The sequence below is a fragment of the Ahaetulla prasina genome, chromosome 2, assembly GCF_028640845.1.
Source record: "Ahaetulla prasina isolate Xishuangbanna chromosome 2, ASM2864084v1, whole genome shotgun sequence".
In the NCBI taxonomy this organism is placed as follows: domain Eukaryota; kingdom Metazoa; phylum Chordata; class Lepidosauria; order Squamata; family Colubridae; genus Ahaetulla; species Ahaetulla prasina.
Window position 1 is genome coordinate 132115732 of NC_080540.1, and position 23605 is coordinate 132139336.

At 40.6% G+C, this 23605-nt stretch overlaps 2 protein-coding genes across 5 annotated transcripts in view; one reads left to right on the forward strand and one right to left on the reverse strand.

The window, feature by feature from the left end:
* Window positions 1-22964, forward strand: part of EME1 (essential meiotic structure-specific endonuclease 1) — a 41413-nt gene extending 18449 nt beyond the window's left edge. The window contains exons 1-10 of one of the 4 annotated variants that reach the window (XM_058171361.1): window positions 10531-10667; window positions 13934-14009; window positions 15242-16095; window positions 16178-16305; window positions 16504-16593; window positions 17822-17934; window positions 18796-18934; window positions 19757-19872; window positions 21257-21446; window positions 22366-22964. In XM_058171361.1, coding sequence (XP_058027344.1) covers window positions 15276-16095; window positions 16178-16305; window positions 16504-16593; window positions 17822-17934; window positions 18796-18934; window positions 19757-19872; window positions 21257-21446; window positions 22366-22542 — 1773 coding nt within the window. In that variant the 5' untranslated portion in view covers window positions 10531-10667; window positions 13934-14009; window positions 15242-15275 and the 3' untranslated portion in view covers window positions 22543-22964. Of the gene's footprint in view, window positions 1-10530; window positions 10668-13933; window positions 14010-15241; window positions 16096-16147; window positions 16306-16503; window positions 16594-17821; window positions 17935-18795; window positions 18935-19756; window positions 19873-21256; window positions 21447-22365 lie in introns of those variants that run through there. The other 3 variants (XM_058171364.1, XM_058171362.1, XM_058171363.1) reach the window with 3 other exon arrangements.
* On the reverse strand, window positions 282-10526 carry MRPL27 (mitochondrial ribosomal protein L27). Its single transcript, XM_058171377.1, has 4 exons — window positions 10377-10526; window positions 8293-8415; window positions 2006-2073; window positions 282-646 (listed from the first exon to the last, which is right to left on the reverse strand). Exons 1-4 carry the CDS (start codon window positions 10429-10431, stop codon window positions 440-442), a joined length of 453 nt encoding a protein of 150 aa, XP_058027360.1. The 5' UTR covers window positions 10432-10526; the 3' UTR covers window positions 282-439.
* Window positions 22965-23605: the final 641 nt, after the last annotated feature.

The following is a 23605-nucleotide window of genomic DNA, read 5'->3' on the forward strand; positions in this document are numbered from 1 at the left end:
GGGCAACACTGCAAAAGTTTGTTGTGTGCATGCATCGGTATAATGTTCAAATCATGACATTACAATGTGTACATTCTGTACCCAGATTTTGATATGCTGAAATTGGGAAGAAATAATTTCATATGTCTGCAGTTAGACATAATTACTGGTGTATGAAATCTGCTCAGAATACTCAAGGACACTCTTAAATTGGAAACCTACCTCCAGCATCTGCTTTTACCCCAAGAATAAAGAATCAGCTTGAGATGGCTCCTCCGAAATGAGCAGCAGTAGTACTACTGTTATGTTTTGGAAAAGAAATACTATCAATCTTTATTTCAGCAGCAGCACATCAAAGGTGTGTGTTGAGGGCATGTCTCTATGATATGCTGTAGATGCTCCAAATATTGCTTCATTCCCAGCTGCAGAAGACTAACCAAAAGTCATTCAGAACTAGCTCTCAGATCATGGTGATCAACTTAAAACTTCCCACTTTTTCGGTAGGAATAACGTTGATGAAAGTTTTATACAGCACAGCTCCTTTGGGCAACTGGCAGATCACTTCTTGGCTTTCCTTGCCAGAGGCAGGTGGTACGTAGATTTCTTTCGTGAACCTCACAACTCCATCTTCAAGAGCGTACAACCATTTGTTGCAGCCCATCCCCACCTGGGTCAATGAGACAGAATCATAATTTTAGAAGGGAAGAAGCAGCCTCTGGAGCAGAGTGCAAACCATGCCTATCATTGGGACTGCCAGCAGTTCTCAAACTGGTACAGTCTGGCACAATTGTGTGCTAAACTAAAGCACAACTGCTTGTCCGAGAAAGACGCCACTATCACCAGAATGATACAGCATAATGAAAAGATGTCAAAGTGAGACTACAGGATTTCAGTTACTTGCACAAATAAAAGCCACTTCTGCAAATTAAATTCAGAATCCCTGCTCTGGTAGGGTTTATACTTGTAACCCGGGATGACTAGTTTTATGGGATGTAGCAAGTAATTTGGTTTCTTTGCAAGCCAATTACATTGGCTCCTTGTGTCCCCAGCTTTTGTTGACACCTGCTCCTGATGGTGTTTTGAAATTCTAATACTGTCATAGTTGAACCCATTCAGCCTGAATCTGGTTCCATGCCAGCTGAATAAGATGACTGTCATCTTGTAAGCCCCAAAAATGTTGAGTGACAGCTGATTTCTTCACACCCAAAAGTGGCTGAAGATAATTTTGGCCTTAAAGATGGTATCTCCAGCAAGCCCAATTTTATACGATATCATTCTACCCAGCTACTTCTCGGAAGAATAAGCAAACATTTCTCTCTAGAAGGCACGGATTACAAAAATATATGTAAGTTGTGCTGTGGATCAATGTAAACAAATGCCTAATTATTTTCCTTTTCCACAACTTGGTTTTTTCCCTCCTCTGATGATCAAAGTCATCCAACGTACCATGATGGGTTTTTTAAAATTATTTTTATTTAACATTTACACCTTTAAAATCTTTGCTACATTTTTACAGCTTTCCAATACTGGCATCTTTAGTAATATACATTTTATCTTTCAACCAACTATATACTTTTTACATATTTTCTTATGTTGTTCTTTCTTTACCTCATGGTATTCTATGGGGGGAAGAAGGGTTGTCCCATCTATGAGAATGGGTTTCCAGAGTATCTGACATATTCTTGTATTTCATATTGCAACTACATTGGATCTGAATTTTTACTAAATATAAAGAAGTGGTTCAAAGTCTGTGAAACACTAATCGGGGTGAGAGAGAGGCTCCAGTTTCTGGTTATTAATGTCAGCACATTAATAGCAAGAGATAAAAAAAAAGAATTTTATTCTGGTCTTGGCTGAGAGAAAGAGAGAAAAATGATAAAAATGAGGCCAAGAGGTTTGACAGACAATAATGAAAAATGTTTAATTCCAGGATAATTTAGAGTAAGACAAGGAAACAGATGCTTTGATAAAAATGGAATGAAGTCTTAATTAAGTGGTATTTGAAATAACAAAGAGAACATCTTACGTGAGCTCCCGGATGCCACCGAATCACACGCTGAGTGGCCAATATGTTGCCTGCATGAACAAATTGTCCTGCAAATGAGTTAAAGAAAGTAATTAAACCTCAGAAACAAGACAGCTTGAATGCATTTTAGCTGAATACAACTGGACAAAATACAACAGAGCAACTTTCTTTAACATTCCTTCTCACAAAATAGGATCCATTGCAGAAGAGGTCAAAGGTGAAAGAACTGAGACTCAAGCCTTGAGAGTCATACCCCTAATTTTACTTAGTCTGATTGGCTGACACTTCTAGCACACATATACAAAGTATTTTCTCGATAGATTATCAGAACAGCCTCAATTCATACATTAATACATCACCAAATTACACTCCATGTAGTGTAGACTGCCATCTTGAGATTACCAAGGGGAAAAGAAAGAAAACTTCCTTTTCAGTAATCCTGAATCCAAATTCAAGTATAGGTAGTCCTTGACTTACTACCACAATTGAGACCAGAATTTCGGTTGCTAAGTAAGACAGCTGTTAAGTGATTTGTGCTTTGATTTTACAACCTTGTTTCCATGGTTATTAAGCAAATCACTCCATTAAGCGAATCATTTGGTTGTTTAGCTAATCCAGCTTCCCCCATTGACTTTGCTTGTCAGAAGCCAGCTGGGAAGGTCACAAAATGGCGATTACAAGACCTTGAGATGCTGCAACCATCGTAAATACAGGCCAGTTACCAAGCACCCAAATTTGACCATGGAGATATTTAGGAGGCCATATGAGAACTAGTCGTAAATCACCTTTTTCAGGCCATTGTAATTCAAACAATTGCTAAACAAATGGCTTTAAGTCGAAAATTACTTGTAACCCAACATATTATGTTTTAATTTACAAGGACTCATGGGGACATCTTTGCTTTCCTCATAGGGGAATTATGAAAAAGACAAAATTAGGAGGGCTGCTAAACTAAGTGGGAATATAGGAAGTGGGACTTACGATAGCACTGAATTGTTTTGTATTTGTGTGAGAAGGATGAAGAAATCTGGGATCTGTCCGTGCAACTTACTGATTATGTTGAGCAGGATGACACAAGGAAAGAGTCCCCTCTGCATCATTACAGGCACAGACTGTCCATGTTCTGAGGCATATTAATGACTCATCCACCTTGGACTAAGCATTGTAACTTGATGGTTTGGAGCAGGGGTCTCCAACCTTGGCAACTTTTAAGACTTGTGGACTTTAACTCCCAGTCTCAGCAAAGCTGGCTGAGATTTCTGGGTGTTGAAGTCCACAAGTCTTAAAGTTGCCAAGGTTGGAGACCCCTGGTTTGGAGAGTCGTATTTGTTTGGGTTTGGAAATTACCAGGGCTTGGACTGGTCAGTGTTTGGGGATGTAGACCACCAGGGAATGTCAAGTCTGTAGAAAAATGTGGACTTTGGCAAACATCCTGGAGGAAGGAAATTGACAAATCTCTTCAGTACTATTGTCAAGAGAATGATATAGATGTGGCTATATAATCACCAAGAGTCAACCAACATCACTTCTGATTAGGTTCATTTCAAATGGAGCAAGAATCTATCCGAATCTGTATCCACTGAAGTTAAACTCTTCTGGCTTAAAAAAGAAACGCCGTATAATATGTTCTCCAGCTTTGTTACTGCAAAAACTATTCTTGTGTAATTCCTTAAGGATATAAACTAATGTTACACTTTGAACAAAGGAGGAACCATACATTGGCTTGCTTCAAGGTTTGCCAGGATGGTCCTGAATTGTCTGCATGCATCTCCTCCCAAATTCCATGTGCACTCTGACCTTGCAGGGTTTGTTAAGGCTAGGGTTAAGTTAGGCTCTCTGTTCCCTAACCCACTTTTTATCCCATCACAAGAGAGCTGGATTTCCTAGGCATATAAAGAAATGGTGAACTGCATCAAGCTAATAGCCCATTTAGACCAGCCTTTAATGGCCCTCAAACAGATGCCTCTATCAAAGCTCATAAACTTAGCAAGGAGGGCAAGCACCCTTTTCCACTGTTCCTACAAAGCAGCTGATACGTCAGGAGTGCTGTTGAAAATTCTGGAGACACCAAGCAACCATCAAGACTACTGACTATTAATAACTCTTATCTAACCCCCTAATCTAACCCCCTTTTTATAATGGTCTAAATCTCTAGCTGTGACCATTTGATTGCAGCATATTCAATTTAACTGGAATTAACATACATTTTTTGTTAAAAAGGAAAGAGTTCCTCAAGTCAAAAGTGACTTCTAGCAACTCCAGGTACATTTTGTCAAAAAATTACATGAGCAATACAGAATTTGCCAATGGCTTCTTCTAGGATATTTTTCTGGCTCCACAATCCAATCTACAGCTGACGTTTCCTGGCAAGGAAGGACTTCCCAGTGAAGAGATAAGCAACATCTGATCCTGCTTAGATTATTGACAGCAGGCAAGGCCAATAAAAGATACTGCATCTGTTCTGACTACTAGTTTTTTTTTTAAAAAAAACTTCTTTTCATTAGTCTTGAATCTTTGAATTTAAAATTTAGTGGATCTTGAAAAACCATGCAGTTTTGTGTTCAATTGTCTTAATGAAGGTGTTACATAAGACAGTGTTTCTCAGCATTGGCAATTTTAAGATATGTGGACTTCAATTCCCTGAATTTCCCAGCATTATGACCACATTATTTTAAATTCGTCATGGTTCAGAAACTGTCCTAAGATGAAAACTGAAATAAATATTATCACTACCATCACCACTATATTATCAAATTGGGGGAGAGGAGGAATACAGGGACTACTGACTCTCCCCATCCCACCCAGTCTCCTTATTTCCAGGATTTTAACACTTTTTAGCATACAGATAGGTCCTTGACTTGCAACAGTTCATTTAGTGACTGTTTGAAGTTACAACTGCACCGAAAAAGTGATTTACAATCATTTTTCACACTAATGGCTACTGCAGCATCCCCATGGTCATGTGACTTATATTTGGATGCTTGACAACTGCAACCATATTTATGATGGTTGCAGTGTCCCAAGGTCTTGTGATCCCCTTTTGTAACTTTCTAACAAGCAAAGTCAATGGAGGAGCCAGATTCACTTAACAACCATGTGACTAACTTAACAACTGCAGTGGTTCCCTTAACAAATGTGTTAAGGAAAGTCATAAAATGTGGCAAAACTCACTCAACCAATTTCTCACTTAGCAACATAAATTTTGGGCTCAATTGTGGTCGTAAGTTGGGGACTACCTGTATTTCCTTAAAGCTTCATGTGTATATAACGCTACAAAAGCAACCCACATTGAAGAGGCTTGCAATTATTCTTTCCCCCCACATCTGGGCTCTGCTTCAACATCTGTCGTGTCCCACTCCTCCGCTGACAGCTGGGTCAGGGAAATCCGAATCAGGCTTGCCTCTGCAGCTCTGCCCAAAGTCCTAGCAAAGTCCTCAGAGCAGGCAGGAGACCAGAAAGTGACTTCAGCAAGATAAGTTTGACTTTTGCCTGACTCAGAGACTGCCAGAAAGTAGATCCTTTATATAGGCCATGGGGTGTGGCTCCATGACTCAGCACTCATTAAGGCCTGCCCCTCCCTTCCCCCTGTTGCCTCCGCCTATCCAATCTTCTGATGCGAGGATTACTCCAATCAGCTGTTGGGAATAAACCCTCCTCAGGCTCACATGCTGTGGAGGAGGGGGAGGGGTCTAGCTGCTCCGTTTGCCTGGGCATGGAGTCAGGGCTGGGGCCGGGAGATTCTCCTTCTTCTGCAGTTTGTGTGGGCATGGAGCCAGGACTTGGGCCAGGAGGCATACATTCCTCAGTGTTCGGGAGCAGGTAAGAAGGCCCCGGCTGCTCTGAGGGCGGGCAAGACACAACAACATCTTACTGTTAGAGCAATGTTTTCCCCCCACATCTGGACATCAGTCTTCAACATCTGACTATTAGAACAATGTTTCTCAACCTCAGACACTTTTAAGTTGTGTGGACTTCAAGTCCCAGAATTCCACAAGCAATCCACACAGTTTAAGAGGCTGAGATTGAGAAACCCTGCTTTAGAGAGGAAAAAAAGGATTGGAGCCAAAAATATTTTTTTTTTGGTTTCCTTTCCTCCCACACTGATCCTTCTCTCAGTAAATACATGTTCAAATTCCTATGGCCATGGTATGCTACAAGGGAACCTTGCAGTAACATAAAGAATAATAAATATATCATTGCACATTGAACTTCATAAAAGGCACTCTGCACATGATCAGAGAATGATAGAATCATAGGGCTGGAAGGTAATTTTTTGTCCCCTAAGGGCTTTTGGCTTAAAAGTTATTTTTGCTATCAAGGGTGCTTTTGGAGGGATACTTCTGCAAAATATGTAGTTTACTGAATATCCTTATCTTCCCTCTGGTTTCCCAATAACATACCACTGGCTACAATTTTGACACAATTTACCAGTCAGGTTTACTCACCAGCAAGCAAGGATGGCGTAAAGGAAGAATCAGCAACATTTTACAGAGTTATATAAACCTGATAAGACATTTCACTTAATTTATTTAGACTCTCCCTATTGTATCCCCCTACTCCACCCGCCAGGTTATATTCTAAAAAAAATGTGCAAAATATAAGCACTAATTTTAAATAGTGGACCTACATTCTGCAATAAATAGACGGAATTCTACAGTAAACTACTGCAGTCCTACCACCTACTGGCTGTCTCATAGTTGACAGGCATAACACAGGAATATCCAGCCTGCCAAATAATGTTCATCAATGACAAAAGGCAACTTTACCTGGAACAGTTTACATCCTGCATCAATACCTTTAATACCATCAAATAACATCATCTCCCTATCCCAGATCCTTGGGAATCAATAAAAGATAAAGGTAAAGGTTACCCTCGCACATATGTGCTAGTCGTTCCCGACTCTAGGGGGTGGTGCTCATCTCCATTTCAAAGCCGAAGAGCCAGCACTGTCCGAAGACTCTCCGTGGTCATATGGCCGGCATGACTAAACGGCAAAGGCGCATGGAACGCTGTTACCTTCCCACCAAAGGTGGTCCCTATTTTTCTACTTACATTTTTTACGTGCTTTCGAACTGCTAGGTTGACAGAAGCTGAGACAAGTAATGGGAGCTCACCCTGTTATGCAGCACTAGGGATTCGAACCGCTGAACTGCCGACTTCTGGATCAACAAGCTCAGCATCTTAGCAACTGAGCCACCTCATTCCTATATGTATTGGGAATCAATAGGTGGCTAAAAATGCCAAATCCAGTCTAAAGAGCTGGCTGAATGCAACAAACCATAATACATGGTACTTAATATGTCAATGCATTGACAAAATTTCCATCTGTCAGTCGCAGAAGGCCACACTGCTTAGACCTGCATGTAGATTGTAATACAGGTAGTACTTGACTTACAACCGTTCATTTAATAAGTCCTTCGGAAGAAGGGCGGTATAGAAATTGGATTATAAATAAATAAAATAAATAAATGACCATTCAAAATTAGAACAGCACTGAAAAAGTGACTTATGACTGTTTTTCACACTTACAACCATTGTAAGGTCACATGATCAAAATTTAGATGCTTGGCAACTGACTCACATTTATGACAGTTGCAGTATCCTGGGACCATGTAATCACCTTTCGCAACCTTCTGACAAGCAAAGTCAATGGGGAAGCCAGATTCACTTAACAACGTTACTAACTTAACATCTGCAATGATTCACTTAACAACTGTGGCAAGAAAGGTCATAAAATGGGACAAAACTCACTTAACAAGTGTTTTACTTAGCAACATAAATTTTGGGCTCAATTGTGTTCGTAAGTCAAGGACTACCTGTCTGCCGATTCATTAAAACAGCCTAAGTTCTTGAGAAGGATTCAATGCATATGAAGGCCAAGACCAGCTAAAGAACTGGCAGCTGTGATCTCACATTGTTGTGAACAGATGAAAATAATTGATTAAATTTATATGCTGCCCAACTCCCAGGCATTCTAGGCCACTTTACAAATTGGTAAAAAAATATTCAAAAACAAATAAAAAACCAAAAAATGAAAAATAAAAAAGATGTCCGAAGTGACAAAACTGGATGGAACAAAGGGAAGAGGAAGGAAAAGGGTTCTTCAATCACCAAAGCCATGGCTTCAGGGCCCTTCAAACAGTATAGTCCGTGTTTGATAGCAAAGAGCAAGAAAATTAATCTGGGTTTTTTTGCAGTTGGTTTTGTTGATGGGCTGTTAATAACAACAACATAATATATAACAATAATAAGCAGGGAACTGAATTTAAATGATTGAGAAACTTACCATCTAATTTTTTGAAGCCGTATCTTTTCCCAGTTCTGTTCCCTCCACGATTTCTGGTGCTGCCTCCACTTTTTTTGGATGCAAATCTCACCACAGTTGCACTGAATGTGGGAACAGGCAAAACTGTTACAGGAAAGGGAAGAAAGCAAGAGGTTCCAATGATTTGTGTGATAATAAAAAGCATGTGCTGTGAGCCAGCAGTTCCCAGTCCAAAATGCAAATCAATAAACCCTATTCAAGACAATTTGAAAGAACTACAGCTTAGTTTAGTAAGTTTAAATAGCTTATCTAAAACAAAACATCAGAAGAGTTCAATCTTCCAGATTTCAGGTTGGGGAGACTGTTCCAGGAGGCTGGCACCACAACTAAAAAGCACCAAATGCCAGCAAAACCTTTTTGAACTTTTTTGGGATAGTAACCCTCAGCATCCTATTTAGGACATGGATGCTTGGACAGGTAGATTTTATAGTGTTTGAAGCAAGCAATCATGCAAGTAGGAAAAGTACCAAACCACAGAGGTGCAATCAAACACTCAGAATTATTAATTTATAAGCTAATCAATTATTCAGCCAAATTGTTCCTAAAGATGGTTCCATGATTCTGAGACACTGCAACCATCATAAATAAATATGAGCTACTTGCCAAGCATCCAAATTCTGATCACGTGACTACGGGGATGCTGCAACGGTCACAGTGTAAAAAATGGTCATACGTCACTTTTTTCAGAGCTGTTGTAACTTTAAATGAAGGGTTGTAAGTCGAGGACTACCTGTACTGGTTGAAGTCAGTGGTAAAAGAAAATGGCCTAAAATTCTTAGGATTTTCTCAAAAAAAAAAAAAAGCCATATCTGGGTTTTGTCAAAATCATATTGTTCACCTGCTCCAAAATGGGACCTCTAAGAATTTTTTAAAAGACAGGCTAATCTAAATTCTGAAAGCTAAGGAACAATAGAATAAAAAATTTTATTGGCCAAGTGTGATTGGACACACAAGGAATTTCTCTTTGGTGAATATGCTCTCAGTGTACATAAAAGAAAAGATACGTTCATCAAGAATCATAAAGTACAACACTTAATGATAGTCATAGGGTACAAATAAGCAATCAGGAAACAATATCAATATAAATTTAAGGCCTCTGGTGGCTCAGACTGGTAAGACAGTCTGTTATTAACAGCAGCTGCCTGCAATTACTGCAGGTTCAAGCCCCATCAGGCCCAAGGTTGACTCAGCCTTCCATCCTTATAAGGTAGGTAAAATGAGGACCCAGATTGTTGGGGGCAATAAGTTGACTTTGTATATAATATACAAATGGATGAAGACTATTGCTTGACATAGTGTAAGCCGCCCTGAGTCTTCGGAGAAGAGCGGGATATAAATGCAAATAAAAAAATAATAATAAATAAATACAAGCCTACCCATAGCACCATTAAAACAAAACAGCACCTTGTGACACCAGCAAAAGAAGATGACCAAATTCCCCAAGGAAGATACATTTAGTAGAATCTATGTATGTATGAGATTCTCAGTAATCATCCAAGTCATGGTTGTCCCAAAGGTGCTCCTTCAAGAAGCAACTGGACTTCGTTTTCCCTTGAAGACCTTTCACTTCTCATCCAAGCCAGCTGAAGCAGCTTGTGAAGTGAAACGTCTTCAAAGAAAAACCAGAAAGTCCAGTTGCCTTTTGAAGAAAAATAAAACACCTTTAGGACTTAGTAGAATCCTTCACAACATCGCCCAGCAGAGCGAGCTTTGTAGGGCTCTTTCCAAGCTCGCTCTTGGGGGCGGATAGGGACGGAGAAATACACCAATTTCTGCAAAGGATCGGCGGCTTATTTGATTGCAAGCCTTGTGCATGAACCCCTAAGGAACATATTCCTCTGACCCATTTGCAGGCGAAGGGTGGACCGGCTGCGCCAAGCGTTAAACCTTTCTCCCCTTTCTGAATTCTTGCTCGTAACTTCGCACACTGGAAGACCACCTTTCAAATCATCCGAGCCCGGCCGTTGCCGCCGCCTGCTCCCATTTCCCGAGAGCAAACCACCAACCCCACTTAGGCTTCTGCCCTCCCAACCTTTCCGACTCACGTTGCCTGCCGGCCGCGGAGCCTAAGGAAACCAGCCCGCCCAGCAGCGCCGCCATTTGACCTTCCCTCGCCGCCCTGCGAAGCGCCCCGTCCTGCGCTGCGACACTTCCGCGTCCGGGCGCGCTGTCGGCGTCGAGCGCGGGATTTGAACGAATGTTTGAATAAATGAGGCTTCGGAGGTGCAGCGGCTGGTTGCAAAGAGATCGCAAGCGATGGGGAGAGAGCCGAAACGTCTCGTGTGATTTTCTAAACAGAGAACTCCGGCTTCAGACGACCCGTTCACGTGGTGAAGGTTGGGGTCATATTTCTAAGCAGTTTGCATAAACGGAAAAGACCCTTCCTTCTTTCCATCCATCCATCCATCTATCTATCTATCTATCTATCTATCTATCTATCTATCTATCTATCTATCTATCTATCTATCTATCTATCTATCTATCTATCTATCGCAGAAAAGGTTGTCTTCACCTTCCACCTGTTGGAAGAAATATCCATCTGGGTTCAGTTCCAAGTGGGGACAAAGACACTGGAAACATGGAGGCTGCTTGGAAAGATGGTTTAATGGTGGTCAGGATCACATGGCTTGAGTTCCTTAACAGAAAAGGGCTGAGATCCTGTGCACTCCCTGGCTTTATGCTTTCTCTGAGCTTTGAATTTCCTGGGGCACAAGAAGAGTACCTTGATTGGTTGTCAGACTCCCAGGGGGTGGGGGTCTTAGCTAACATTGTAGGTTGTCTCTCAAGCTTGCCTGAGCCTTGCCATGTGGTGAGTTTCTGTTCTATTGTGTTGCAAATGATGGTCATTGACAAAGGTGGGGGGATTGAGTGAGCTTGGCTGAAGCTTTAATGGCCCATTGACAAAGGTGGGGGGTGGCAGGAAGTTGCAGGGAGCTGCTTTGTCTTTAAAACATGTTTCTCCATTTCTCATCCAGGGAAATATATTCTGCCTTTTTAAATATTTTCTAAAATAGTTCATTCTTCTAGGAGGGGGGTGGGTGCTAAATTCCTACACACCAATTAGAGCATAAAGCCAGCAAGCTGAACTCCGCAGCTGGTTCAGACTTGCTTTTAATATATAGTACATTTAGTTCTTTTTCTTCGTTTAAAGAAAAGAAATCTGATGTTTATGTTATCATAAAGTTTTAGACGATTCCTTCCGTAATAGTTTCAAGATTTAAAAAAGTTATGATTTGCTTGGAATATGGGGTATTTTATAAATATATAATTGGGCAGATATGTTACCATTGGACAATATTGAAAACTTTCTCTGATAACTTCTTTAGAATAGAATAGAATAGAATAGAATAGAATTTTATTGGCCAAGTGTGATTGGACACACAAGGAATTTGTCTTGGTGCATATGCTCTCAGTGTACATAAAAGAAAAGATACGTTCATCAAGGTACAACATTTACAACACAATTGATGATCAATATATCAATATAAATCATAAGGATTGCCAGCAACAAGTTATAGTCATACAGTCATAAGTGGAAAGAGATTGGTGATGGGAACTATGAAACGATTAATAGTAGTGCAGATTCAGTAAATAGTCTGACAGTGTTGAGGGGATTATTTGTTTAGCAGAGTGATGGCCTTTGGGAAAAAACTGTTCTTGTGTCTAGTTGTTCTGGTGTGCAGTGCTCTATAGCTGCTTTGAGGGTAGGAGTTGAAACAGTTTATGTCCAGGATGCGAGGGATCTGCAAATATTTTCACGGCCCTCTTCTTGATTCGTGCAGTATACAGGTCCTCAATGGAAGGCAAGTTGGTAGCAATTATTTCTCTGCAGTTCTAATTATCCTCTGAAGTCTGTGTTTTTCTTGTTGGGTTGCAGAACCGAACCAGACAGTTATAGAGGTGCAAATGACAGACTCAATAATTCCTCTGTAGAATTGGATCAGCAGCTCCTTGGGCAGTTTGAGCTTACTGAGTTGGCGCAGAAAGAACATTCTTTGTTGTCCTTTTTTAATGATGTTTTTGATGTTAGCTGTCCATTTGAGATCTTGCGATATGATAGAACCCAGAAATTTGAAGGTTTCTACTGTTGATACTGTGTTGTCAAGTATTGTGAGAGGTGGAAGTATGGAAGGGTTTTTCCTAAAGTCTACCACCATTTCTACGGTTTTGAGTGTGTTCAGTTCCAGATTGTTTTGGTTGCACCACAAGGCTAGTCGTTCGACCTCTCGTCTGTATGCGGATTCGTCATTGTCTCTTTATTTTGTTTTGTCTGCACAACATTTCCTTAATCTTGGCTAAGTCATCATTCTAGCCGTTTTGGTTTTTTAAAAAGCGTTATTGTCAACAGCAAATTGAAGCAGTTAGTCCTATGTGTATGTGTACTAAGCAGATACACTTCCCTGCTGTTGGAAGAAATGTCCATCTGGGTTCAGTTCCAAGTGGGGAAAAAGACTGGAAACATGGAGACTGCTTGGAAAGATGGGTTTAATGGTGGTCAGGATCACATGGCTTGAGTTCCTGAACAGAAAAGGGTGAGATGCTGAGCACCCCTGGCTTTATGCTTTCTCTGAGCTTTGAACTTCCTGGGCACAGGAAGAGTATCCTGATTGGTTATCAGACTCCCAGGGGGTGGGGGTTTTAGCTAGCCTTGCTGGCTGATGTAATCTTCCCAGGTGCCATATGGTGAGTTTCTGTTGCTAGATGGGTCCTATTGTGTTGCAGATGATGGTCCCATTGACAATGGGGGGGTGGGGGAGGCAGGGAGCTGCTTTGTCCTTAAAACATGTTTCTCCATTTCTCATCCAGGGAAATATATTCTGTCTTTTTAATATTTTCTAAGATATTTCATTCTTCTAGGAGAGGGCGGGGTGCTAACTTCCTACACATGCACAGGGCTGTAGCTGGATATGACTCCCACTGCAATGCATTCTATCTGTCTACTCGGAAATGAACCTTACTCAATTCAATGAAGTTTATTCAAAATCCAGTGTTTTACAGGATTGCAGCCATAAGTTTTACATTCAGAAAGACAGCAGGCATGTACTTTTACTATAGACCAGTGTTTCTCAACCTTAGCAACTTTAAGATAAGGGACTTAAACTCCCAGAATTCCCCAACCTTCCATCTTAATTCAAGCATTATAAGGGGGGAAGACTATTCAAAGGGAGGAAAAGTCTCTTTAAAAAAAAAAAAAGAAGTCAAAACCTTTAACAATCAGAAATAGCATGTGCAAAAGCTCATAAAAAAGATGGAAATTCTTCAAAGAGTCAGGAATTCCCACACTTCATCATTCCAAAACAAACTATATCTTCGGGGGGGGGGGGGAGATTGATTGGCCATTTTAGTGTAGGATTACTTTTAAATTATAAATAAGGAAGATAATGCTAGTAAAGCAATATAAAATCAATCTTTCATCTAAGGTGTAGTTTCAGTGCAGTTGAATAATATTTGCTCTGATTCTCCTATTTGAGTTGTTCATTATCCATTTTTATCACTTTTGCAGTAGAAGTGTCATTCTGTGCTGTTTGGGAATAAAATAGATTATACAATTAAAGTTGCACGAAACACAATTTATTTCCTAATGGGTATTCTCTTTCCCTAGGAGAAATATACATAATTGGTGACAGAATCCTGTTTGTTTCACATCAAAGAAATGGTAGTTTATGAACCTTTCTCTTGTAAGTAAATTTGGAGAATATCTTAACGCAAATAGCTAGAATATATGGAGATCAATAATGTGTATGTAAAAATACAATTACTGTATGTTGATTTTGTCTGGCCGGAATATAGGAAAAGGAAAGATAGATACTGATGATATTTGAGATCTTGCATTCTGACTCATTAAAAACCATCAGGCAGACAAAAGAAGTGGGCAAAAGAACTGTTATGGCCCCTTATTGTAATGGTCCCTTGTTGTTTGGAATTACAAAAAAATTGGATTTTGGAGTTCCCCTGAAAACTTGATTCTCTCACTTTGAAGTAGGTTCTATAGACCTTCCTGATCTGCCAATTCTGTCGCTGACTTTAATTTTTTATTGTATAATCCCTGAGAATAGATTAGTAAATAATATGAATAAATGATAAAATATAGTCCCTTTGAAAGTGTAGAGGGAAGATGTCGGTGATGAGTTAAATCCTTGGCAGGACAGTGGTGGGAAAGGCCCATTTCACAGACTTTTGATGTTGCTTCTGTTGCAGATGTTTTTTGAAGGTTCCAGGGTTGACCATAAGGAATAATGGTGTTCCTCCCTTCCACACATGAACTGTGTAGCAACCAGGGCTGGATAACTAATTGCTCAGTTCTGGAGGCAAAACATCTTTTCACTTGGGTAGTCAGACCATCTGCAACTCCTGGGAACTACCTTAGCAGGGGAGCCCAAAAAAGGCATTGGATTAATATGTTGGAAAGTGTCTTCTTCCTGTTCCTTAGATCAGACCTCTTCAATAGCATCCTCCAAATGTGTTTTTCCACAGCATCGAGAATTCTGAAATGAACAGTCTTCAGGTCCCAAAATTCTTAAAACATTGACATTGTTTATCATGGTTGGAAATTTTGGGGACTATATCATAAACACACATGGAGAAGAATCACTTGGGGAAATCTGTACTGAACATTGTTGCTTTGACATTGCATTAGCTAAGCCCAATGTGGAAACTTACACTCCTTACCCTGACTTCAGAAGTGTAGGCAGAATGGGTTTGCTCCTCATGCAGGAGTACACTGGGCAGGAGAATAGAAAGAACAAATAAATGCTGAGGTCTGGTGACTTGGTTTTGCTTGACCTCTTCCACAGTTGGCTTTGACACTTTTCTAGCATTAGACCCTGATCAATTATCCTTGAGGGAATGTGACTTTTGAAGAGGGAGAACTTCCTGTTGTTGAATTCAACTGTTTGCTTCTTTTCCTCAGATGCCACTCCAACCCAGAGCAGTTTCTTCAGTGCATGAAGCTAAACATCATGTTCTCAGAACTGGATGAGAGTGACTGTGAGGAACTACCCTTCTTTTCTGTAAACAAACCTCCTGACCCACAAAATAGCATCCAACCTTCTCCTGAGAACCAAGTAGTTGTGCTCTTCAGCTCAGACTCAGAGGATTCATTCCTTTGCTCACCTGCCAGGAAAAAGCCCTATGGTCCATGCAAGTCAGTCAAGATGGTTTCTTCTACAGATGTGAGACTGCAGCTCAGTAGCGAGAGTGAGGAGGAGGAGGAGGAAATGCTTGTCCCCTTGGCCGAAAGGCTCCAAAGGAAGTTGCTGGTAGCCGGACCCTCTACAACTGCTCCTTCATTTACTAGGATCCAAACAAAGAGTGGCCAAGAGTCCACTAGGCAAAATAGGCCCTGTGTCAGTGATGAAGAATTGGCGCCTGCTCGCTGGCAGGAGCCACTACCTGCTGGCTTAGATCTCCAAGAAAATGTGGCACCCAGCACTTGGGAACTTTCAGACAGTGATCAGGAGCTATCTTCATGGGATGCTAAGCCACAATCCTTGCCCCAGCTTCCAGTTTGCATCCCTGATAATAAGATGCAGGATGTTACCCGCCAAATATGTCTGAAGCCCTTTCCTCTTCAGACAAGTACGAGACAGAACCATAAGGGTTTGGAAAAAGCTTGCCAGGCTGCCCTGCAGAAGAGCAAAGAGCAAGGAGGTCAGAAACAGCTGCAGGAGCAAGAGAAACGGAGGAAAGCAGCTGTGGCCCAACTTCACAAAGCCCAAAGACCAGAGCAGTGTCTGAAACACATTCAAGTAGTGTTAGACCCAGGTATGGTTCCCCCCCCCCTCTTGGCTTTCTTAACTGTTCTTCTCTTTCTTAGGGATCCATCTTGAATCTCAGCCTCCAATAGGTCTCTTACAGATTAATGGTGCGAATGAGATCCTTGCTGCTTTGCAGTCAATGGAGAGTAGCTATGTGATTGAGAGCCAAACTGTGCCCTGCAGCATCACCTGGAGAAGGAAAACTGCCCTGACACAGGTATGACTGCCCTAACACAGTATGTGCCTTCCCCCCATAGTCTTATATTTGGTGGTTTTGATTAAAGTAATTGATTCTCCTTGATTAATCTTTTCTTTTGAGGGAATCCTGCCCATGACCTAATTGTTTCTTTTTACTAACAGTAACCGTCCTTATATTTTTGCCCTTCCTATTTTAAATTTATGCTTTGGTTTGAAGGCTGAAGAAGACAACTGGATGGAAGAACCCAATGTCCTAGTGCCCGTGCTGCTCCCAGACTTCATTGCAATGATTCATAACGGCAAGCAGGTAAGATCAGTCTAGCAATGTCCAACTAAAAGCGCAAAACAAAACAAAAAAATCCCTTGTTCTAAAATACAACACATAACATGTGTTTTTAAAATAATTATTCAGATTTCACAGGGGTGAAATAAAGAGTAGGGAGACTCAGAGGCGGTGAATGTTCTCGTTCATTATGAAAAGTTGATGACTGCAAAACAGGCCAGCCCTCCTTATGGGTGTATCAGTTGCAATGCTTTTACTTGACAAATTCAGGGAGCAGCATGGAGAAAATCAGTTTTCACTAGAATGGAAAGGATTTAAAACAAAAAGAATGTGGCCTTGCAACATTTAGCTTTACAGTGGCCTACTGTAAGTTTTTATCAGTACATTCCATTGCAACCGTTGAATTTCAAAATGCAATTTTTTTTTCTAACTAAGACCATTATTCCCTGTAGGAAGTAATCTGAGGAAGGGCAGGAAGTAATCCAAAATTTATTTGTAGATAGCAGAAGTAATCTTGAGATTGATTATGTTACTATTTATGGACATGTATGCATGCAACATTTTCGTCTCCTTTCTGACATGTATAGCAATAGCACTTAGATTAATATACTGCTTCACAGTGCTTTACAGCCCCCTCTAAGCGGTTTACAGAGTCAGCATATTGCCCCCAACAATTTGGGTCCTCATTTTACCGACCTTGGAAGGATGGAAGGCTGAGTCACCCTTGAGCCTGGTGAGATTTGAACTGCCGAACTGCAGTTAGCAGTCAACTGAAGTAGCTTGCAGTGCTGCACTCTAACCACTGCACCATCTCGGCTCTTGTGTATAAATATGAATGAATCTTTTTGTCTCCTCTTTTGGAGGAGACTCCCTCCAGAATGTACTGTCTAATAAATACTGCTATGTGCTTTCATTATTTCCTTTGGGCATTGCATTTTGATTCCACAGGAGTGGGCTCTCGGTGGCCAGTAGGCCTAGTAACTGAATATCTCCTGAATCGCAGTTTTGATGTCTCCTGCTGGGAAGCCACAGCGCAAATGAACTCTGGTTCTCAGGATGGGCATTGGGTCAACACTGGTGCAATGCAAAATGATAGATAAGCTGATCCTTTGGAGCAGCCCACCAAGGCATTTCTTGTGTTTTAGCTGGAGAAATCATCTGAGCTGTGTCTAAACGGCTGGAGTGGCTACGTGTGTTGGCTTCAGTCCAAAGAGCTAAAGGCTCTCCTTTCTGTCCTTTTGCATTTTTGCAGGCTAGGATGGAAGGTCCTACTGAAACACTGCAGAGTTTTGTGGCGAAAATCATAGAGAAAATTCCTGGGAAAACGCTGTCATTGGCGGTAACAGAACTAGAAAAACACTTCAGGTTAAAATTTACTTTTCATTGCTAATATATATATATAAACATCGGTTGATCCTTTAAATTACCGTATAAGACGCACCTTCCCCCCCCCCAAAAGAGGATGAAAATTTGGATGCGTCTTATACACTGAATGTAGCCCCACCCAGCCTCTCAAATGGAGGCTTCAGAGACTGAAAAAGCAAGACACAGAGCTCACAACCAATGAACCTGTTGCTAAAGTTCACCTCTGGGAACAGGTGATTGGGGGTATTCTAGGAGGCTGATCCACCCGCCAATCAGCTTTTTTCTCCTTTTCCTCCCAAAAATTTAAGGTGCGTCTTATAGTCTGAAAAATACGGTAGATACTTTCTGTTCTTGACAAGCCAGGCCACTTCAAGGTAAATCACTGCCTAAAACACTGAAGAAATTCCTACCCAGTTTCTGAAATCTCATAATTCAATCTTCACAGCCCTGGGAAACACCTTAGGGTGAGGGTTGTTCAAACCTCAGGGGAGCCTCATTTCAGAAGGCACAGTCCTGGGATCCCACTAGATGGCATTAACTAAAGTAATCCAGAGTGTACCCACCCTGCAGATTGGATTGGCTAGGCAGATACTATGATTAACCTCTCAGAGCAAGCCCAGATAAAAAGATGCAGCTTCAACAGCAGCTGACATTAAAATATTGGGAATACACTTCTACTAGGAAGCCGTTCTAGAGCAGGGTAACACAACCCAAAAGGCCAGGGTTCGGGTATCCCCTAACACCTCCCCAGACATTGCCCATCCACATGCAGAGCTACAGTTTCGAAAGCTGAGATGGTGTCCCCCATCTCCTTGAAATGAACCCAAGGTGTATACATCAATGAATGGGTTGTGTTCTCAGTTCTCAGAAACCCAAGGCACAAAAGAAGCTGCAGCAAGCAGAGCAAAGTAGCAGCAAGGCACAGGAGGAAGGCAAGCCAAGGAAACGGAAAGAAAAAGCAATTCCAGTTTCTCAGTTGTCTAGACTGGATGTGGAAGAAGTAAGTAAACCTGGTGCAGAGGGTTGTGTGGCTGGCCATGTATCAGATTCTTCCTTGGGATCACTTCTTCAGGAAATGATGTTTTTCTGCTGCCAAATCAGACTTCTATCTCCCAGGGAGGCTAATAGTGAACCCTGAAAGGTCTCTCCTTGCAATGACATACAAATATTAAAATAAATAAGGTAGAGCTTCAGATGCACAGATTGAAGGAGGAGACTGAGGATGCAGTCAGCAAGGAAGACAGGATGAGTGAAGGATGGTTATGGAGTGGAAGCCAAGCATGGAGGATAAAAAGGAGACAGATATGCCAGAGATCATGACATGCAGACGTTAAAGAAGCAACCCTAGCCAAATAACAATTTAATGGGTTTCAAAGTCTGTTTTTGTTTAGCATTTAAAATGGCATGCTTGAATTATAAAAGAAAACTGCTTGTACAGGTATTTTTAGATTCCAGGAAATTTTTAATTCCATCCCCATTCATCTTAATCATATAATTGCTCATTCTGATCTAATGCTCTCCCTAGCGGCCATGCTAGCTTAGAATTTGGGGAGTTGTGGTCCGAACACAATTGAAAAGGCACCGAATTGGAAAAGGCTGCTGTATAAAACCATACTCAAAAGGACAGCAGAATATGTAGGCCAAAAAAAGATAACTACATTCTGAGCTACTGTGGGCAGGGGGAAATGTTTTTGGATCAAAAGAGCTGGAAGAGTGACTATCCTGAAGGAAATAGTGCCAAATTATGAAATAGTAACTTATGTTTAGTGTCTCTCTTGGATTTTTTTTAAAGATAAGCCTGTTTTCATCCTTGCTTTTTCAGGCTCTGGTCGAGCTGCAGCTTCACACAGGTGTCCAGGTTCAAGTGCTTGCAAGCTGGAAGGAGTTTGGAGAATTTGCTAGTATGTTCACTAAAGCTGTGGCTGAAGCCCCATTCAAGTGAGTGAGAACCGAAGAGTATACGTATAGTCTCTAAGCCTATCTTGTGTACCATTTGCATACATTCCTGGACAAGATTTGCTCATGGTCACTTGCGTTTTAATCATTCCTGATTGGACTATTGCAGCATCTGTACATGGTGCTGCACTAGAAGAGCACCTGGAAGCTTCAGTTGGTCCAGAATGCAATGGTGCATGGACTGATGAGTGCAGCTTATTATATCTATGTGATATGGCCAGTGGTGGGATTCAAATAATTTAACAACCGGTTCTCTGCCCTAATGATTTCTTCTAACAACCAGTTTGCCAAACTGCTCAGAAAGTTAACAACCGGTTCTCCCGAAGTGGTGCAAACTGGCTGAATCCCACCACTGGATATGGCTACTCCATGAGCAGCCAAGGCTCCCAAGAGCAATTCAAAGTCCTGGTTATCAGCATTAAAGCTGTACTCGATGTAAGACTTTCTCCCAGGAGCACCCCATATACCCACATGAGGCAGCCATGCTCCAGATTCCCTTTTTTTAAGACCCAAATATGATTACTTTTAGAAAAGCCATTAAGAACTACATTTTTCCCAGACATTTGTGACCAGTTGAGTAGTCTCTCTTTCTTCCTTTCATTGTCATGCTTGGTTTCTATATTATATTTTGGGTTGCTTTTTTAAAGTTAGCTGTTTTTTTTCTGTTTATTCTCTTTGTTGTATACTGCCTGCTCAATTGTTTGAGTTGGCAGCCCTAAAAAATCCATTAAATAAATACATTGTGAATTCCTGGCACATTTGCCGTAATCTGCAGCTCAGTCCCACTTTATTTTATTTCTGATTTTCTACCTCAATCATCTTTGTCCATTTCACAAGGAAAGTCTTGGTGTCACTGCGCACTATAGATGCTTTAAGAAAGGGGTTATTTACATCAAAATAATACTCAGCCTTCCACCCTTTATAAGGTAGGTAAAATGAGGACCCAGATTGTTGGGGGGGCAATAAGTTGACTTTGTAAAAAAAAAAATATACAAATAGAATGAGACTATTGCCTTATACATTGTAAGCCGCCCTGAGTCTTCGGAGAAGGGCGGGGTATAAATGTAAACAAACAAAAAAAAGTAGCAATTAAGATGTAGGCAAAGTAATGAAGCATGTGTTTGCCATGTGTTTTAGAAGAGAGACAAGTATGGCCCATATTGGAAATCTATCTTGTGCTTAACTGTTGAAGCAATCCAATTCCTTGAAATATCATTCCGTCAAACATAGTGCCCGACTTCAAATGTTCCATCTGTATGAAGATCCCTCTTCTAGCTTCTCATTTCCACACAGAGCAACCGAAACATCACAAGAGATGGTTCGTTTCAATATTTTGCCACAATTTCTTCCTTGTTGTTTTTCGTAGAAAGGAAAAAAATAAAACCAGCTTCTCCTTCTGCCTCGAGGGAGACTGGTGTAGAGGTGTGAAGGTGGATCGTAGTGGAAAAGGACTGCTTCAGGTATGGAAGAGACAGATTCAGCAATTCAACCGAGTCAGTCTGGAGATGGCCAGTGCCGTTGTAGCCCGGTACCCTTCTCCTCTGCTTCTGATGCAGGCAAGGCTTTACATTTCTATAATAAGGTATATTCAGTGTGTGCATGCCAATTCATATCCAGCTAGTAAAAGAAATTTAAAATCTCATGCTGAAATTCTCAGACGGTGCAAGAAAAAAAGACTTTCACATAGAAAACCTACATTTTGGAAATAAATTGATGTTTGCTTTTCATATATTCTGCTGGATGATATTCCAGTACTTCAGAGCCATTGACAAAACTATAGTCCTCAACATACAACCACAATGGAGCCTGATCGTTGTTAAGCGAGACAGTTATTGAGTTTTGCTTCACTTTACATCTTTTCTTCCCACAGTTGTTAAGTGAATCATTGCAGTTAAGTTAGTAACACAGTTGCCGAGTTCCCCATTGACTTTCTGGACGGTCACAAAAGGTGATTTACATGACTTTAGGGCGCTGCAACCCTCATAAATATGAACTAGTTGCCAAGCATCCAAATTTTGATTACATGAGCATGGGGATCCTGCAACAGTTGTGTGAAAAGCGGTCATAGGTCACTTTTTCAGTGCTACTGTAATTTTGAAGTGTCACTAAACGAATGGTCGTAAGTCGAGAACTACCTATGTAATTACACAGATGTTACATTTAATTGTGCTTCAAGAGAGCTTATTCGCTAAGCAAGCAGATACAGTATCATCCTAAAAAGATGACCTAACTTGTTGGTCCCATTATTGTTAGTCAGCTATGCATATGTGATTCTAGACTTCATGTCACCAGTTTCCATGGAATGATTGAAGTTGGAAAAATTGCTGCTTCTGAGCTAGGAATTGAATTTCACACTACTTTCCTTTTCCATCCTCTCTGCCTGAGACATTTATCATAGGTGTCAAAACAATTATGAACTATCCAACAGAACATGTGTGTTTTACTTATAATGTTTTGTATTCTGGCTGCATCCAGGCTTATGATAGTCACACTTCAGAGCAGGAGCGACGCAACCTTCTTGCGGAGGTCCCCGTCCGTCGTGGCGATGGAGTGACGACAACAATGAGGCGAGTTGGTCCAGACCTCTCCAAACGGATTTATTTGCAGATGACTTCTCGTAATCCTGACCTTTCCCTGGACGTTACTGGTTGAACTTAAAAGTGTGGATTTCTGTAAAATTCTACTTAAGCAACTTTAAAAAACATAATTACTTCTTCTAAATTAAACTTTTCTGACGCTAGTGCTTGGATCTCAATCTAAACTCTGATTTTTTTTTATCCTGCGGAAATCTTCTGAAAACCCATTTGTGAAGATAAACAATTTGATGGAAATTAAAAACTGAAGTTCTTTTCCTGTGTAATACATTATAAATTTTAGAGGGCTCTTTTAAAAGGTAAAAATTATCTGAAACCTATGAGCTGAATGGCTTCCAATAAACAAGCGAAACATTTCATTTCCTTAACTTAGCATTATTTACTATTGTTTTAGAAAGTATATTTGAAGATAGCTGTGTACACTCCTCGGAACGTAGTAAGTCTAGCATATAAAGAATTCAGTAAACAACATTTGTCAGGTAAAAGCTTTTGAACTGCAGTTCTGCTAAGTGATTCTGGAATGCCTCATCCAGCAAACTTTGGCATATCTATTTTACATGCTCTTTCCTCATTTTGAACCAAGTTATCAAACTATGCATTCTTCCCTCGCACACATTATTGACTCCTGAAATGAATGTTAAATTATATAGTTTCTCAATGCAGGAACCTGTACTCTGTAGAAGTCTGTATAAATGCAAATTACAAAAAAGAGTCTGGAGGGCATAGTTTCTAAAGAGATAGGTGGCACAGGTACCACTTCCATACTATGGTTCTCATTATAGATGTTACAGAATTTTCTCTAACCCGCATTTATGCTCTTAAATTCTCACCATTTCAGTCTTATTAATACACATCTATCTAGAAGCTTCAATGGCTTTAGTTTTATCCTAAATTGACTGCTTTAGAGCAAAATCTAAAATAGCTGAACTTCAGATAGCAAAAGAAATATTGTCGTAAGAACAGCTGACAAAAGTTTTTGCTAAGTTCAACCATAATACAATTTTCACTTACCATGTTGAGGCTGCCTCAATGTAATTTGTTCAGTAATTTAGAGATATGTATCTAATCTATGGTCTGTTAACATCTAATCTTTGGGTACACCATTGATAGAACCTTGCCAA